The sequence below is a fragment of the Mobula hypostoma genome, chromosome 2 (genome assembly GCF_963921235.1).
Source record: "Mobula hypostoma chromosome 2, sMobHyp1.1, whole genome shotgun sequence".
Lineage (NCBI taxonomy): Eukaryota > Metazoa > Chordata > Chondrichthyes > Myliobatiformes > Myliobatidae > Mobula > Mobula hypostoma.
The window spans coordinates 22,383,834-22,402,447 of NC_086098.1; the positions used below are offsets into that span (position 1 = coordinate 22,383,834).

At 41.7% G+C, this 18,614-nt stretch overlaps 1 protein-coding gene across 1 annotated transcript in view; it reads right to left on the reverse strand.

Moving 5' to 3' along the window:
• LOC134338322 (triadin-like) overlaps positions 1-18,614 on the reverse strand; it is a 426,556-nt gene that overhangs the window by 245,675 nt on the left and 162,267 nt on the right. Inside the window, exon 13 of the mRNA XM_063034074.1 lies at positions 14,251-14,295. Within this exon, the coding sequence (XP_062890144.1) occupies positions 14,251-14,295 (45 nt within the window). The remainder of the gene's footprint in view (positions 1-14,250; positions 14,296-18,614) is intronic.

The following is an 18,614-nucleotide window of genomic DNA, read 5'->3' on the forward strand; positions in this document are numbered from 1 at the left end:
GCATAAGGTTAAAGATGACACATTTCTTTAATATTTTAAGCAGATTACTTTTTTTATTTCCATCTTTTACAACTTCAAAATAACAAAAAAGGAAAAGGGCCCGAAGCAAACCCCCTTTGACAAGTATCACAGCTTGTAAACGCTTTCTGTAGCCAGCTATGAGTCTTTCAATTCTTGTTTGGAGGATTTTCTCCTATTCTTCCTTGCAAAAGGCTTTTAGTTCTGTGAGATTCTTGGGCCGTCTTGCATGCACTGCTCTTTTGAGGTCTATCCACAGATTTTCCATGATGTTTAAGTCAGGGGACTATGAACATAGAACATAGAATAATACAGCACAGTATAGGCCCTTCGGCCCACAATGTTGTGCCGACCCTCAAACCCTGCCTCCCATATAAGCCTCCACCTTAGATTCTTCCAAATACCTGTCTAAAGGGCCATGGCAAAACCTTCAGCTTGCGCCTCTTGAGGAAGTCCATTGTGGATTTTGAGGTGTGTTTAGGATCATTATCCTGTTGTAGAAGCCATCCTCTTTTCATCTTCAGCTTTTTTACAGACAGTCTGATGTTTGCTTCCAGAATTTGCTGGTATTTAATTGAATTCATTCTTCCCTCTACCAGTAAATTTTCCCTGTGCCACTGGCTGCAACACAAGCCCAAAGCGTGATCAATCAACCCCTGTGCTTAACAGTTGGAGAGGTGTTCTTTTCATGAAGTTCTGCACCCTTTTTTCTCCAAACATACCTTTGCTCATTGCGGCCAGAAAAAGTTCTATTTTAACTTCATCAGTCCACAGGACTTGTTTCCAAAATGCATCAGGCTTGTTTAGATGTTCCCTGGCAAATGTCTGAGCTAAATTTTTTGGTGAGGACGCAGGAAAGGTTTTCTTCTGATGACTCTTCCATGAAGGTCATATTTGTGCAGGTGCCACTGCACAGTAGAACAGTGCACCACCACTTCAGAGTCTGCTAAATCTTCCTGAAGGTCTTTTGCAGTCAATCGGGGGTTTTGATTTGCCTTTCTAGCAATGCTACGAGCAGTTCTCTCGGAAAGTTTTCTTGGTCTTCCAGACCTCAACTTGACCTCCACCATTCCTGTTAACTGCCATTTCTTAATTACATTATGAACCTGAAAACATTTTGCTATCTTCTTATAGATCATTTATTTTAATTTTCAGAGTGCTGGGCAGCTGCTTAGAGAGCCCATAGCTGCTGATTGTTGGGACTATGTTTGAGGAGTCAGGGTATTTATAAAGCTTTGATATTTGCATCATCTGGCCTTTCCTAATGATGACTGTCATCAAGCCATAGCCCTAACAAGCTAATTAAGGTCTGAGACCTTGGTAAAAGTTATCTGAGAACTCAAATCTCTTGGGGTGCCCAAACTTGTGCATGGTGCTCCTTTCCTTTTATTCACTCTAAAATTGTACAAAACAAAAATAATACTCTGATCTTGCTTAAAATTTTGAGAAGAATGTTTCATCTTTAACTTTATGACTTTTGGAGATCAGTTCATCTTCTACTCACTTAACTATACACAGTAATAGAAATTTTGACCGGGGTGCCCAAACTTTTGCATACCACTGTATGTCACCACATACAACCCTGAGATTCATTTTCCTGTGGGCATACTCGATAAATCCAATAACCATAATAGAATCAATAGAAGACTGCACCTCACAGTGCGGACAACCAGTGTGCAAAAAACAAACTGTGAAGTACAACAGAAAAAAAATAAGTAAATAAGCAATAAGCATTGAGAACATGAGATGAAGAGTCTTTGAACGTGAGTCCATAGGTTATGGAAACAGTTCAGTAACAGGACAAGTGAAAATGAATGAAGTTATCCCCTCTGGTTCAAGAGCCCGATGGTTGAGGGGTAGTAACTGTTTCTGAACCTGGAGGCGTGTGTCCTCAGGCTCCTAGGCTTTCTTCCTGATGACAGCAGCGAGAAGAGAGCATGACGTGAGTGGTGGGTGTCCCTGATGACAATGTGATTTTCCTTTGACAACGTTCCATTCAGATGAGCACAATAGTGGAGAGTGCTCTGCCCATGATGGACAGGGACGTATCCATTAATTTTTGTAGTACTCATCGTTCAATGGCATTGGTGTTCCCTTACCAGGCTGTGATGCAGCCAGTCAATATACACTCCACTACACATCTATAGAAGTTTGTCAAAGTTTCTGAAGTCATGTTGAATCTTCATAAACTTCTAATAAAGTAGATGTGGTGCAATCCTTTCTTCATAATTACACTTCAATGCTCGGCTGAGGACAGGTCCTCTGAAATGAAAACGTTGAGGGATTTAAATTCGCTGACCCTCTCCACCTCTGATCCCCCAATGAGGACTGACTCATGGATGTCCACTTTCCTTCTCCTGAAGTCAATAATCAGCTTCTTGGTCTTGCTGACATTGAGAAGGAGGTTGTTGTGGCACCACTCAGCCAGAACTTCCATCTCCCTCCTATATGCTGATTTGTCACAACCATTGATTTGGCCTACAACAGAGGTGTTATCATCAAACTTGAATATGGTATATGGTATACGGTATATTGAGGAAATATTGTATCATTTCTTAATGCATGTATTACTAAATGACAATAAAAGAGGACTGCGTGTCTTCATAATCTAATAATATGGCATTGGAGCTGTGCTTAGCCACACAGTCATTAGTGTAAAGTGGGTAGAGCAGGGGGCTAATCACACAGCCTTGTGGGGCACCTGTACTGATGGAGATCATGGAGGAGATGTTGTTGCCAGCCTGAACTGACTGGAGCCTGCAAGTGAGGAAATCATACACAAGAGAGTATTCAGGCCAATGACACAAAGCTCCTTGGTTAGTTCTGAGGGAATGATAGTATTGAATGTCAAGTTGTAGTTGATCTGGAGAATCCCGATGTATGCATGTTTGCTGTCCAGATGTTCCTGGGTTGAGTGAACAGGCAAAGAAATAGCATCTGCTGTGGATGTGTTGTGCCAGTAGGCAAATTGGAATGAATCCAAGTTGCTTCTCAGGCAGGAGATGATATGTTTAATCATCGATCTCTCAAAACGTTTCATCACCGTGGATGGATGTACTATGGGATAATAGTAACTGAGGCAGCTTAACAGTTTCTTCTTAGGCACTGGTATAATTGAAGCTTGCTTGAAACAGGTGGGTACCTCAGACTACTGAGGCACGAGGTTAAAGATCTGAATGAACACTCCAGCTGGCTAATCAGCGCAGGACTTTAGTAGTTAGTTAGGTACCCCATCTGGGCCAGATGCTTTCCGTGGATTCATCCTTCTGAAGGATTCTCTCATGTCAGCTTCAGAGACTGTAAAGTGTATTCATTGTAAAAAAAAAAGTACTATAAACATATGAACAAATGTCTTTGGGAATCTAAGTGTTGTACCGCTAATGGTTCTCCTTTATTCTGCACATGTTAGTTCTTCAAAGAGTTGGAATAAATTGGTCAAACAGGATGTCTTTTTCAAGAAACCAAAATGACTTTACCTGATTATCTTAATTTTTTTCCAAATGTCTTGCTGTAACTTTTCTAGTAAAAGATGACAATGTTTTCCCCAAGAACTGACCCATTGTTTCCTACTTTGTGACACTCTCCCTTCTTGAACAGAGTGCACCCATTTTCTTTTGTCTTGTCTAATGGAAATCTGCAAGACCAGTATCCTGTACTGATGCTCCCTCCATTCCATCACAGTGCTGTCTGACTGTGGAGGTTCGGAGCAACATCCTGTCAAACATGGACCACTTCTGGTATCGCGGGAGCCACAACTTGGAGAAGGAAGGCATTGGTGAAAGTGGTGGATATCATCAATGTGCCAGAATAGAGTTTGGTTAAATGAGGAAAAAAATTATTTGAATATCAAGACCTCAGATCTGGAAACAAAACTCATGATCTACTGGGCAAAAGTGGTCTCTCCCCTCCTCTGTGCTTCAAAAACCGAACTATATACAGAAGGCATAACACTGTCTCTGCAAAATCCCCCAACTTTAATGGAAGGACAAGCAAGTCAATGTCAGCACCTTCTCCTAAGCCAAAATCCACATCATTAAAACTCTAATTACATCTCATTTGGCTACGTTGAGCAGACCATGTCATTCACGTGCCTAACACAAGACTAATGATTCCTTTTGCAAGATCTGCTGTGGGAAATGATTACCAGCTGGACGGACCAAAGAGTTCAAGAATGTTCTCAATTATACCTTGAAAGAATGCAATATTATCTGGAACACATTTACTCAAAGTAGGGAAGGGGCATCTGAGATGAGATCAAGTACTTCAAGGCTATGCTTTGGAAGCACACAGAAGTCCTATGTAAGTGGCTGAAGGTGTGCACTGCCTCAACGTTTATCCATCCACCCATCTCATCAGCCATGTTTTACCTCATCACTGGAAGAGTCTACAGTTCCTACACTGATCTCATCAGCCACATCCAAAACCACAAAACCAGAGCTGAGGTGAGTCATCAATGATTTCAAGGAACTGCCTAGGAAATTGAAGAATTCCTAGTACATCTTCACTCTTCCCATACCAGAGCAAGGTATTTCTTTACTTTCTTAATAGAAGTGTCCTGACAACCAGATACAAAAAAAAAATTAGCAAATCTTCTAATCAGAGACAATATCACAGCTGCACATGGGAGACATTATCAACCGTTTGGGTAGAACTCAAAAATAGGAAGGGTGTAATCAGAGAGACACCCACTGCACCCCCCCCCCAATAACCACCAGGACATTGAGGAACACATATGTAAACAGATTAAGGAAATGTATAAAAATAATATGGTTATTAGTCATGGGGGATTTCAACTTCCCTAACATAAACTGGGACCTTCTAAGTGCAAGGGGTTTTGATGGGGCAGAATTTGTTAAGTGTATCCTAAAGGGTTTCTTAGATCAATATGTAGACAGTCCAATGAGAAGAGGGGCTATACTCGACCTGGTGACTGACCTTTCAGTGGGTGAGCAGGTAGGGAACAGTGACCATAATTCCCTAACTTTTCAGATAGCTATAGATAAGGATAGGTATGGTCCTTGTGGGAAAGTCTTAATTTGGATTGTTATAAATTAACAGTACATGGTACATGTAGGACTTCATTTGTTTGCCCAAAACTGATGCTACAAGATTTCCAATCTAGGTTACTGGTATGAAATATTCTTCAGTGGGGTAGTTAGTATTATGTGTGTGATGTAAAGTCAGTCAATTCATACAAACACTAAACACTAAATACAACGGCTTTGAAGGGTGACACATTAGGGTAGAAGGACGTGACAATAGAGTAGCGGTTAGCCCTTTGCCTTACAGTGCCAGCAATCATGGATCCAGGTTCAAATGGAAATCCCTACAAAGGACCGTGAGAATGGCCATGAGGATCATAGGGGTCTCTCTACCATCCATCAGTGACATTTATCAGGAGTCCTGCATACTCTGAGCCCTTTGATCAGAGATTAAGGGAGCTAGAGTTTTACTCTTTGGAGAGAAGGAGGATGAGAGGAATCATGATAGAGGTATACAAGATATTAAGAGGAATAGATAGAGTGGACAGCCAGTGCCTTTTCCCCAGGGCACCACTGCTAAATACAAGAGGACGTGCCTTTAAGGTAAGGGGTGGGAAGTTCAAGGGGGATATTAGAGGAAGGTTTTTTTACTCAGAGAGTTGTTGGTGCGTGGAATGCACTGCCTGAGTCAGGTGGTAGAGGCGGATACACTGGTGAAATTTAAGACACTACTAGACCGGTATATGGAGGAATTTAAGGTGGGGCATTATATAGGAGGCAGGGTTTAAGGGTCAGCACAACATTGTGGGCCGAAGGGCCTGTACTGTGCTGTACTATATTCTATGTTCCATATTTTATGTTCTTAGTATTATCAAGGATCCCACCTGTCCATCCAGGATCCTCTTTTGACATTCTACCATCAGGGAGGAGACTACGATGCACAAAGGCAAGAATGGTGTGGATGGGAAACAGCTTCTTCCTTCAGGTCATTGGGCTTCTGAATTCCCTGCGGCATTGCTTTCGAAGCGTCACTGGTTAATTTGTACAGTACCCTACAATATTCATTTTATGCACTTTACTTTGTTTATGCATAATTCATCTGTAGATTTAATTTTTACTTTCCTTGGTCATCATGTGTTTTGTGTGTTATGTATACTACTCTGCTTTACACCCTGGTCTGGAGAAACATTGTCTCATTTGACAGTATAGGTTGAGTCTGTACAACTACATATCAGTTAAATAAAAGCACTCATGCAGAGGTGAGGTTGACTGGTATATTCATTTTATAGCATGAGAACAACAGATCAATGTGCTTGGGTAAGTTATCACTCACTAAGTAGTGTCAATGGGAGTCCTTGTCTAAAAGAAGCAGATCCATACATCAACTTCACTATACTAAAAGTTCAGTCTTATGGGCAGTGCTCTGTTTCTTACAGGATCACGCCTCTGGATCTGTGGAGTGGAATCAAGTTTGGTAGGTGCCTTGTCTAACGTTCTCAATTTCCCACGTCACATTGCTGTTAGAGACATGATCATCACTGAGAGGTAGGTCCAGTGACTATAATGTGTCTGTCTTGTGGATGCAATTGCCGTATGTGTTCTGGGATATCTTGGAGCACTCAGTCCATTGCTCTTTGCCAAATTGCTAGAGATGATGCAACGCCAAAGACGGGACAATTATAATGGAACAGTCCCTTGTGAGTGTGATTGTGAGGAACTTCCTGCTTGACACGAGTCAATCTCCATTTGCAGATAGGCTTGTGACAAGTCAATTTTTGAAAACCTCACCCTGTCTGCCAAAGCTGCAAATTTTTCTTTTATTTGTGGCAGGGGATACAGCACAGTACACAGCATAGGGTTGACACTCATTTTGAAGTTCTCACTTATGTGAACAGCTCTGGCTTTCCCATTGTTGATCACTGGGACAATGGGCATGGCACAATCACTCCACTCAACCTTGGAGAGAATGTGAGATGCGTCCAAGCTCTGAAGTTTAGCATCCACTTTAGGATATAATGCACAAGGCACTGGACACGCTTTATGGAATCTTGGTGTTGCTGCTTCATCCAGTTCAATTCTGGCCTTCGTGCCTTTGAGTTTACTAATTCCCTTCTCAAACATCTTTTCATTAGCATTAAGAAGTTGTGACAGCCTCTGGTTAGTGCAAACATTTGGGCTGTAGTTGCCTATTGATGACATATTGACAGCTTTGATTGTGTGCCAGTCTAGTTGGATTTTCCTCAACCACTCACATTAGAAAAGTGCTGGCCCTCCACTTTTCAACACATAAAGCTCCAGGTGCAGTGCTTTGTCTCTCAACATCACACTTACTTTCAGTTTGCCTTTGGGAGACACTTCTTTGCCTATGTTGGTCTTTAGCATGACTAAGGTCTTTTGTAACGGTAGCTTAGAAAGCAGTCTGTTGTAGTCAGCCTAAGCAATTATAGACAAAGCCCACCTTGTATCCAGCTCTATTTTCAGTTTTACATCTGACACATCTATTGTGATCCATATGATTTTGTGATCTGCTTCAGTAATGCTATGCAGTTCTAGGCATGACAGCTCACCTTTGTCAGACTCTGTGTTGTCTGGTTCAGATTCACATTCAGTCACTGTGCATTTGTTTACTTTTGTGTTTGAAACTCTTCACTTAGTATTGTTTTTCTCTTTTGTTGTGCTTTTTTGCCTGATGTGCACATTTTGTCTCTGTGACCTTGTCTGTGACACTTTCTGCAAACTTTTTCTTTGACCCAACAATCATTTGCATCATGGGAGGATTTGCCACATCGATAACATTTTTGGATTTTTGCATCATTCAGGGACATTTTGTGCATATTACATTCTAAATTATTTTTCTGTAGTTCTGATGTATCCTTTTCTGTTGTCTCCAATGATATTGTAATGGTCAATGGCCAATAGAAACCCTACAGCACAATACAGGCCCTTCGGCCCACAAAGTTGTGCCAAACATGTCCTTAACTTGGAAATTACTTAGGGTTACCCATAGCCCTCTATTTTTCTGAGCTCCATGTATCTATCCAGGAGTCTCTTAAAAGACCCTATCATATCTGTCTCCACCACTGTCGTCGGCAGCCCATTCCACGCACTCACCACTCTCTGCGTAAAAAAACTTACCTCTGACATCTCCTGTGTACCTACTTCCAAGCACCTTAAAACTGTGCCCTCTCATGCTGGCTATTTCAGCTCTGGGAAAAAGCCTCTGACTATCCACATGATCAATGCCTCTCATCATCTTATACACCTTTATCAGGTCACCGCTCATCCTCCGTTGCTCCAAGGAGAAAAGGCTGAGTTCACTCAACCTATTCTCATAAGGCATGCTCCCCAACCTAGGCAACATCCTTGTAAATCTCCTCTGCACCCTTTCTATGGTTTCCACATCCTTCCTGTAGTGAGGCAACCAGAACTGAGCACAGTACTCCAAATGGGGTCTGACCAGGGTCCTATATAGCTGCAACGTTACCTCTCGGCTTCTAAACTCAATCCAATGATTGATGAAGGCCAATACACCATATGCCTTCTTAACCTCAGTCAACCTGCACAGCGGCTTTGAGTGTCCTATGGACTTGGACCCCAAGATCCATCTGATCCTTCACACTGCCAAGAGTCTTACCATTAATGCTATATTCTGCCTTCATATTTGACCTACCAAAATGAACCACCTCATACTTATCTGGGTTGAACTCCATCTGCCACTTCTCAGCCCAGTTTTGCATCCTATCAATGTCCTGCTGTAACCTCTGACAGCCTTCCACACTATCCACAACATCCCAATATTTGTGTCATCAGCAAATTTATTAACCCATCCCTCCACTTCCTCATCCAGAACACTTATAAAAATCACGAAGAGAAGGGGTCCCAGGACAGATCTCTGATGCACACCACTGGTCACCGGCCTCCATGCAGAATATGACCCGTCTACAACCACTCTTTACCTTCTGTGATCCACAAAGCAATGTCCCCTTGGATCCCATGCCTCCTTACTTTCTCAATAAGCCTTGCATGGGGTAACTTATCAATTGCCTTGCTGAAATCCTTATACACTACATCTACTGTGCTGCCTCCATCAATGTGTTTAGTCACGTCCTCAAGAAATTCAATCAGGTTTGTAAGTCACAACCTGCCTTTGACAAAGCCATGCTGACTTTTTCCTAATCATACTCTTTTCCATCTATGCTACCTGGCCTGCTGAGTTCTTCCAGCATTTTCTGTGTGTCGCTTAGATTTCCAGCATCTGCAGATTTTCTCTTGTTTGTGATTCCACATCCCCTTCCTGGTAGTGCTGCCTCATTTCAGATCCTTAATACTACCTCATTATTAATTCCATTATTGTCACCTTAACATTTCAATTCGCAGTGCCTCAGAGGCACGATAATCTTTGCAGCATTCTCTTGTTTTGTGCTGATCACTGCCGATCTTATTTATTGTTGCCATGTATAATATTTACTCTCTGTGTTTTAAGTGAGCAAGTAATTTCATTGCACCCTGGTGTATATGGCAATAAACCAATCTGAATTATTGTTTCTTTTTTCTTGCAGGATTTCTTCCAGCATTTCTGGGCATTTAATTCCAAGTGAAGCCTGGCTAAGCTATTGAATGATGTACCGTCCTGGATCTGTCTGCTTGAGGTTGTTTTGGCAGACTGTACGAGGAGGTGTCTTGTGTTTAAATAATATTCACTCTGAGTCTCCAGCACTATTCACATCTGATTTTGTTTTCTTGTGAGATAAAGACACCAATTTTGGTTCAGGGCAAATTGGTTGAAAATCTCACCAGAAATAGGTTGTAAATATGATACCACTGCTGATATCATCAGAATCACGTTTAATATTATCGGCATATGTCGTGAAATTTGTTAACGCAAAATAATCTGCAGATGCTGTGATCAAAGCAACACTTTCAGTACTGAATGAACTCAGCAGGTCGGGCAGAATCAGTTAGAAATGATGAGTCGACGTTTCGGGCTGGAACCCTTTGTCAGGACTGAAGAATGAAAGATGGGGAAGGATTTGAAGAATGCTTGTCAGAGAGAGGCGGAGATCACAGAGGGGGAGCAGTGAGAGAGGGTCTCACTGAACTCCTGTCGAAGAGAGGATTTAAACTTCTTCAGGGTAGGCATACCTCGAAGAGACTTCGCAGCGGAGTAACGAATCATAAACACAAAATAATCTGCAGATGCTGTGACCAAAGCAACACTTTCAGTACGCTGGATGAACTCAGCAGGTCGGGCAGCATCAGTTAGAAATGATGAGTCGACATTTCGGGCCGCAACCCTTCGTCAGGACTGAAGAATGAAAGATGGGGAAGGATTTGAAGAATGCTTGTCGGAGAGAGGCGGAGATCAGAAAGTCTGAAAGACTTTCCGGCCCGAAACATCGACTCATCGTTTCAAACTGATGCTGCCCAACCCACTGAGTTCATCCAGTGAACTGAAAGTGTTGCTCGTGAAATTTGTTACCTTTGCTGCAGCAGTACAATGCAATACATAATAATAGAAAAGAAAAAAAACTGTGGAGTACAGTAAATAAATATTAATATAAATAGTTACATTAAATAAGTAGTGCAGAAAAATAGAAATAAAAAAGTAGTGAGGTAGCCTCTATGGGTTCAATGTTCATTCAGAAATCAGATGGCAGCGGGGACGAAGCTGTTCCTTGATCACTGAGTGTGTGGCTTTGGGCTTGTATACATCCTTCCTGATGGTAGCAATGAGAAGAGGGCATGTTCCAGGTAATGAGGGTCCTTAATGATTTTCCCTGTCTTTTTGAAGCACCACTCCTTGAAGATATCTTGGATACTATGCCGGCTAGTGCTCTTGTTGGAGCTGAATAATTTTACAGCTCTCTGCAGCTTCCTTCAGTCATGTGCAGTAGCCCTCCCCCACCCACACCAGACGGTGATGCAGCTAGCTAGAATGCTCTCCACAGTACATCTGGGTTAGTTTGATACTGGAGAAACAGATCTAGGCTTCATAAGTAGCTTGGATCAAAACATCTATTCTATTAAGGTATTAAAGACTGGAAAATACATCGGAATGATTAATGTCACATTGCTTTTATCTATGCATTTGGGTGGCAGGATGGAGATATGCCTCTACCAAAGGAGATGTAAGGTGCTCCTTCCATCCACTAGTCTGCAGGCCACCCTTGGGTAAGGTGTAGCACTTGCCTAGCTCCCTGATCAGGGTCACGTGAAGCCACAGGAGCAGATGGTGGATGGTTGTATGAGCAGCTGGTGCATACTACATGTCCTGGTTATGCAAACACTGATGCCAGGCAAACAATCTCTGAAAGAGTATTGATAATGGCTGGGGTCACCAATCTTGTAAAGACACCGCCCAGAAGAAACAATGGGAAACACTTCTGTAGAGAAATGTGCCAAGAACAATCATGGTCATGGAAAGACCATGATCACCCATGTCATTCTACATGGCATGTAACAAATGATCGAATGAGACAGGCACACAAATATGAAGGGAATGGATGGTTATGGATGATACACTTTTAGTACAAATTGGCATCAAGGTCAGCACCACATCGTGGAGAAAATAGCCTGATCAGTGCTGATCAAAATTCTATTTTGATGAATACATGGAAGTCAAGAAAATTAGTTGTGAATTTTGCACATTTCTATTTAAAAGGTGCTGTTGCACAGATGCTCAGCACACAGTGCTAAGCCCACGCTGACTGAATTTCCATTATGACACGAATCTCACTCTTACAAAATGCTGGAGAAACTCAGCTGGTCAGGGAGCATCCATGGAGCCTGCTGAGTTCCTCTAGCATTTTCTGTGTGGTATTTAGAGTTGGGGTGCAAGCCCATGATCGACTCCTTTTCTTGCCAATCTCACCAATTAAAGCTTCATGCAAGATTGAAATCAACAAGGACGTGTGGAAGGTGAGCGGGTGTTCAGCACCATCTACCTGCATGTGACCGGTCTCTCTCGCCCTCTCTTGTTCGCTACTGCCAGAGGAAGGCCTTGCATTCAACTGGTCTCTCTCTCCGTCTAGCTCACTGCTGCTGGGAAATGGTACAAGAGACTTGGATCTTAGACTCAGTGCTAAACTGAACTGAACTGAACTAACTGAACCATCCTTGACTGTTTTCAGGGCTGTGGTTATGTTTTATATACTGAGGGTTTTTCACTCATTTTTGCCATTTGCATAATTCTCTTTTTTTTCCACACATTGGAGGTTTGATGATTTCCTTTGAATGGGTTCCAATATATTTCTTTGTTTCGTGTCCATCTGCAGGAAGGAGAATCTAAGGGTTATATTCCTCATACATACTTTGATGCTAAATGTACTTTAATCTTTGGATTTCCAGCATCTGCAGAATCGCTTGTGTTTATAATCTCACTCTTACTCTGAGATTGTGTCCTTCAAAACTGACTTTATCAAAGTAAGCAGAGCTCATCAACCAAGTAAAAGAGAGCTGATCTTACTTCTGAATGCAATTCATCTTTCTGTCCAAGTTCCCACAAAATCCAATGTCATTGTCCTTTTGCTCATTCCAGACTGTTACTTCAAGACAAAAGAAAGTGAATCTCCTAAAAATTCTAATTTAATGACTTTGAACTACTGAATTTGAAATCCAGCCTGCTTCTCTGACTTAGATTCCCCTGTTGATCACCCACTTCGTTTCCCCTAGAGTTAGCACAAGGATTTAGAGTTAGCTCTGGATTCGGAGTTTGGGTTTTGCAATTGATTTCTCCTTGCTCTCCTTAATGGAAAAATATGTCATCAAACTTGTCCAGAGCAAATGCAAAACACATAATTCCTGCAATAATAGTCTTCATGATATTCCATTGGAGAATTCTGTAGAATAATAGATGCTGATCACTCAGATGAAAATCATTTAGCCTTTTGTTCTACACTGGCTATTTTGGGAACAATTTAAACCTGGCTCCCTGTATTCTCTGATGTACTACCTCTTCAAGTATGTATCCAGTTTTCATTTGCAAGTATCCTAATCTCTGCCAAAGCAGCCTCTGCTCCACACTACAACACTGGCCCCCATTTCTCCCTTCACTTCGTAATGGTAAAAGTAAAATGATAATCTCTTGCCACCACGTACATAATCAGAAGAAATAACATGTTCCAATTAACACTATTAATAGTTATATCTCAATATAATGGTATTTCAAGCCTCTATGCATCACAATTATTTCTTATGTCAGAATCTGAATTACATTATTGCCAGTATATGAAACATGCCAGAACTGATTGTGGTTCGGTGCCAAGTGTAAACCGTAGGACAATACCATTACAGACAACACAATACCAACCGGCAATCTACAAGGCAATAGTGCAAACAGCCATGAGCAATCAACAGTTAGCACAAACATCAATAATCAACTTAAATACATGCAACATATGAACAGATTCAATAACTATCAATAGAATGCGGAGAGCAGGAAAGACCATTTACTGGATGTTCTGCAAGGACAGTTTGGGTATTACACCTGGGTGAGCTTTGTTGAGAAAGCGGGATTGCTACATGAAGGAAGTTTCAAGTAAACCTGGACCGAATGGGAGAGAAAATGCGTCTTTATTTGATTTTTATTAAAGGAACAAGATTATTACAAAGCTAAATGTTGCATTCTGAAACTTGGTTTCATTGTCATTAGTTACTACTCCATTATACGGCTTGTACAAACAACTAAAATGTATTTCCACCAATGGTTTCTATGGCAATAAAATCTGTATGATAAAGCTCCCAAAAATGTAAGCAGTATGTGAAAATGATGCCTAACTAATGTTCTGTAGTCATTCCTCTATAATAAAATGAGCTTGTCCTCTCAAATGAGAGAGATGATTACAGCCTTCTGAAGTGTGCACAACCGTAATTTAGCATAATTATTTCCATGCTAGTGCCAAGAGGTGTTATATTTGCAAAGAAAGTAATGACACTTTATAGCCATCAGGAGATGTCTCATGTTTATGATCTTGATTAACTTATTTTCATGTGAAGGAGAATGCCATAGATTACCGTGGAGTACAATGTGCATTGTGGGTTAGATATATTGATTCCATTACCTTGGCTGCATTTCCCTGTATTTGTGTGTACAACATTTTTAATTTGTCTAAAGCTCAAAATAAATGAAGTGTGTCAAACCAGTAAACATCAGTTTAATGAAACAGTTCCTCTCCTACAGATTCTCAGAGTATTTTCATTCCATGATCAAAGATATAACCCGAATGTTGTAAGACAACTAAATCACAATTACCTTCTTCCAGATCTTTGGCTGTTTTCACTGCTGCTGTAGTTTTGACTGTGAAAAGAAAAACAAAAAGCAACTACAATTACTTACAAGCAATAACACAGTATTCATTTGACTTAATACAGGAGAAGTTTCAATGCACTGGATCAACCTTAGAATATTCTTGCAAGTCTAGTATCTCAGTATTTACTTTATAAAATACAGTTTCTGGGAGCAATTGGGAAGGTGCAGGACAAATACATCCCAGAGATGAAGAAGTATTCTAAAGGGAGGATTACTCAACCGTGGCTGACAAGGTAAGTCAAAGACAGCATAAAAGCAAAAGAGAGGGCATATAATATAACAAAAAATAGTGGCAAGACAGAAGATTGTGAAGCTTTTAAAAAACAAAAGAAGACAATGAAGCCACAAGGAGAGAAAAGATTAAGTATGAAGGTAAACTGGTCAATAATATAAAACATTAGCAGTATGCCTGAAATTTAAGTGTCAGCTGATAGAAATGAGTATGTCTGCTATTACTAAGGAGAAAGTTCAAAGTACAAAGTATATTTATTATCAAAATATGTATGTAATATACAACCCTGAGATTCATCTTACCCGCAGACAGCCACAAAACAAAGAAAACCATGGAAACCTTTCAAAGACAAACATCAACCTGTCCCATGCACAAAAAAAAACACGCAAATGGTAACAAAAACAAGAGTGAAAAATACAGGCTATAAAACATAAAATCAAAGGAGTCCAGGCATAATTTAGTTCAGCTAATTTTTCATTAATTGCAGGCCACCACAAAATGGCAACAGAGGAAGGAGTGGCCAGAAACCAGAAACACAATCACAAAAGAACTACAATGACATCAGAGAGCAGATTCTTCAAGCTCATCTGCAGAAGCAGCTTAACTTCTACCTTTAATGTCTCTTTCTTTTCCCCCTTTTCAAGGTGGATGGGTTCTGTCCGTGTCCTTGACCTGCAGCTGCACTCATGCTGTGGTTCTTTATGGTGATGGGTCCCAGGGCTCACTGACCCACCACTTTTTGATAGCACAAGGGTGCTGCCTAGAAGACAAGCACGCCTTTGGGGTTTCAAGGCTTTGCAGCCCTGTGGACGAGCTAATTCTATGTCAATACCACCAACTGAAGCGTGGGGTGAGAAAATAGAATATTGCGGACAGTGGATCAGCTGTCGGAGGTCTCTGTACTTGGTGAACTGCTCTCTCTCTCTCTCTCATTGCTGGGAGAGAGTTTGCTGCCAATTCTCAAGTTGAAGAACTCAGAAAAAGACTCTAACACTGTAACAGCAAGCTGTTTTCTTTCAGCTGGTCTCCCTCACACTGTATAACACCTCTCTGCCCCTTTATTAAGGAGAGCAAGAGCTGAATTATGTCAAATTGGTTGGGTGATCGATTTTTTTGTTGTTGTACTGTAGATCATGGTCTCCCTGGGGGGCTTTGCTATTGCTTGCTTGGTGGGTGGTGGCTGCCAAAGCTTTTTTGCTGAAATAAGTAGGGAACAGGGAGGGGGAAGGTTGATACTTTACTGCTGCTTGTGTGTCGGAAGGGGGAGAAGGGGTTTTGGGGTGCTAATGTTTTTACTGTCATTCATTCTTTGGGGTACTCTTCTGTTTTCATAGATGTCTGAGAAGAGCAAGAATTTCAGGTTGTACTATATATTGTATACATTCTCTGATAGAACTATTGAACTGTTGAAGATGAACTACGGTCCAATCCGCAAACCGCAGATCCTGAACTTTGGCACCATCCTCGGACAGCATCGAGGGAGAGAGAGACCATTCAAACTCAGGGACTTTCCCTTGGGAGCAGTGAGTGAGAGGGAGAGAGAGACCATTCAAACTCAGGGACTTTCCCCTTGGGAGCAGTGAGTGAGAGGGAGAGAGAGACCATTCAAACTCAGGGACTTTCCTTTGGGAGCAGTGAGTGAGAGGGAGAGGGAGACCATTCAAACTCAGGGACTTTCCTTTGGGAGCAGTGAGTGAGAGGGAGAGAGAGAGAGAGAGAGACCATTAACACAAACACCTTCCCCCAGCAGCAGTCAGCATGAGGCCGGCAGTCGGCGCCGAACACTTGCACAACTTCCACACCTTCCACACTTGCCTCGATGCTTTCAATCTTCTTCAATGCTCTAATTGGCAAGATTGGTGAAAGATGGAGTCTTTCAAGCTTCTAGGCCCTGAGGCCACACCTTCCTCAGTGAACACCCTCAGAGACAGCAAAGAGCCAGATGACTCAATCTGCCTGAAAACATACCATGGAAGTGTAGATCATATGCTCCAACAGTATCAGAAACACATTTGAATGAAAAAGAAGATTTAAAAGAAGTGAAAACAAGCAGCTTCATGGAAAATCTGGAGGGTGTCTCTTTTGGTGGCGCCATCTTCTTCTGGAAGAAAGTGCTTGGGAAGCTGAAAGATCAGAAGGTAGATAAGTCAGCTGGACCAGATGGTGTACATCCCAGGGTTCTGAAAGAAGTGGATGAAGAGATTGTGGATGCATCAGCAATGATCTTTCAAAAATCACGAGATTCTGGAATGGTTCCTGAGGACTGGAAAATTGCAAATGACACAAGAAGGAAGGGAGGCAGAAGAAAGGAAATTATAGGCCACTTAGCCTGTCTTCAGATGTTGGAGTCTATTATTAAGGATGATGTTTCAGGGTACTTGAAAGCACTTGATAAAATAGGCCAAAGACAGCATGGTTTCCTTAAGGGAAAATTCATGTTTGATAAATCTGTTGGAATTCTTTGAGGAAATAACAAGCTGCATAGACAAAGGAGTGTCAGTAGATGTTGTTTATTTGCATTTTCAAAAAGCCTTTGACAAGATGTCACACGTGAGTGCTTAACAAGATAAGAGTATATATTATTAGAGGAAAGATAGTAGCCTGGATAGAAGATTGGCATTCTGGGAACGAAAGGTTTAGCATATGAGTAGTGTTTGATGGCTGTGGGCCTGTACTTGCTGGAGTTTAGAAGAGTGAGGAGGGATCACATTGAAACCTATTGAATATTGAAAGACCTAGATAGCGTGAATATGGAGAGGATGTTTCCTATGGGGGGGGGGGAATCTAGGACGAAAGGGAAAAATCTCAGAATAGAGGGACATCCATTTAGAACAGACCTGAGGAGGAAATTCTTTAGCCATAGGGTACTGAATCTGTGGAATTCATTGCCTCAGACAGCTGCGGAGGCCAAGTCATTGGGTATATTTAAAGTGGAGGTGGATAGACACTTGTTTAGTCAGGAATCAAAGAATGGGTTTGAGTGGGATTTGATGGAATGGCAGAGCAGTCTTGATGGCCTGAATGGCCTAATTCTGTTCCTGTGCCTTACGTTTTTTCACTCTTATTACTTTCTACTATTTCAAGTTAAATCAATCTTTATGAAGGAGAGCATAGGTATTTGGCAGTCCCAATGATATTAGAGAATTTATGAGGAGGATACCTCAGATTTCTTTAGATATAAATATGTGTCACCATAGATACTTGTGAAACTGAATGATCCTGTTCTGAACTGCTGAATTCTGTTATCAATGTAATGTAATAATTTATGAGGCCAATTCAAAACCATGCTAATTATTTTGGATTTGGACTGAACTGCTGGTCAGGCCAAACTGGCTAACAATAATTTGCCTACATCCAAAAGAAATAACCCTTTCAGGCAGCAGCTCTGGAGAAAAACATAGTCTATCTTTCAGCTCAGTGGCCTTTCATCAGAATCCTGACCTCACACCTTTTAATCTTTACAGATGCTGAGCATTTCCACCATTTTCATGTTTTGTTTCAGATTGCCAGCATTTGTACAATTTTGCTTTTACAAGTGGTGAATTATTTGGAGATGGAGGAGGAGAAGATGGCGGCGTGACACAGCTTGCGCGGCCACTCCGGTGAATGATATCTGTAATCTGTCAAGTAGGGTGCCGTGCACAATCCTGATTTGATGGAGACAGACGTGAGAGAATGGAGGAACATCTGGAGAAACTTCTGAAATGCCTTTTTCGCTGCAGCTGTTACTGTGTGATCCAGGATCTTCGGAGGGGAAGGCCCCGAATCCTCGACTTTGTTTGTTGCTCGGTGGCTGGGACGGGGTCGAAGCGCTCGGCAGAGATGATGCTCGGTGCTTGGTGTCAAAGGGCTGGTCGGAGGCTCGAAGTTTTCGGACGGACTCAGAATCGGCTGTGGTCGGATGCTTTCAATGCATCAACAGTTGTCGGCGCCTGGAGGTTTATGGCAGAGAGAGTCGCTCCCTTCTGCCACCTGCTATCGGGGACTATCAGGAGTCGACCGGAACTTTGAGACTTTTTTTACCGTTCCCATGGTCTGCTCTTTATCAAATTATGGTATTGCCTTGCACTGCTGT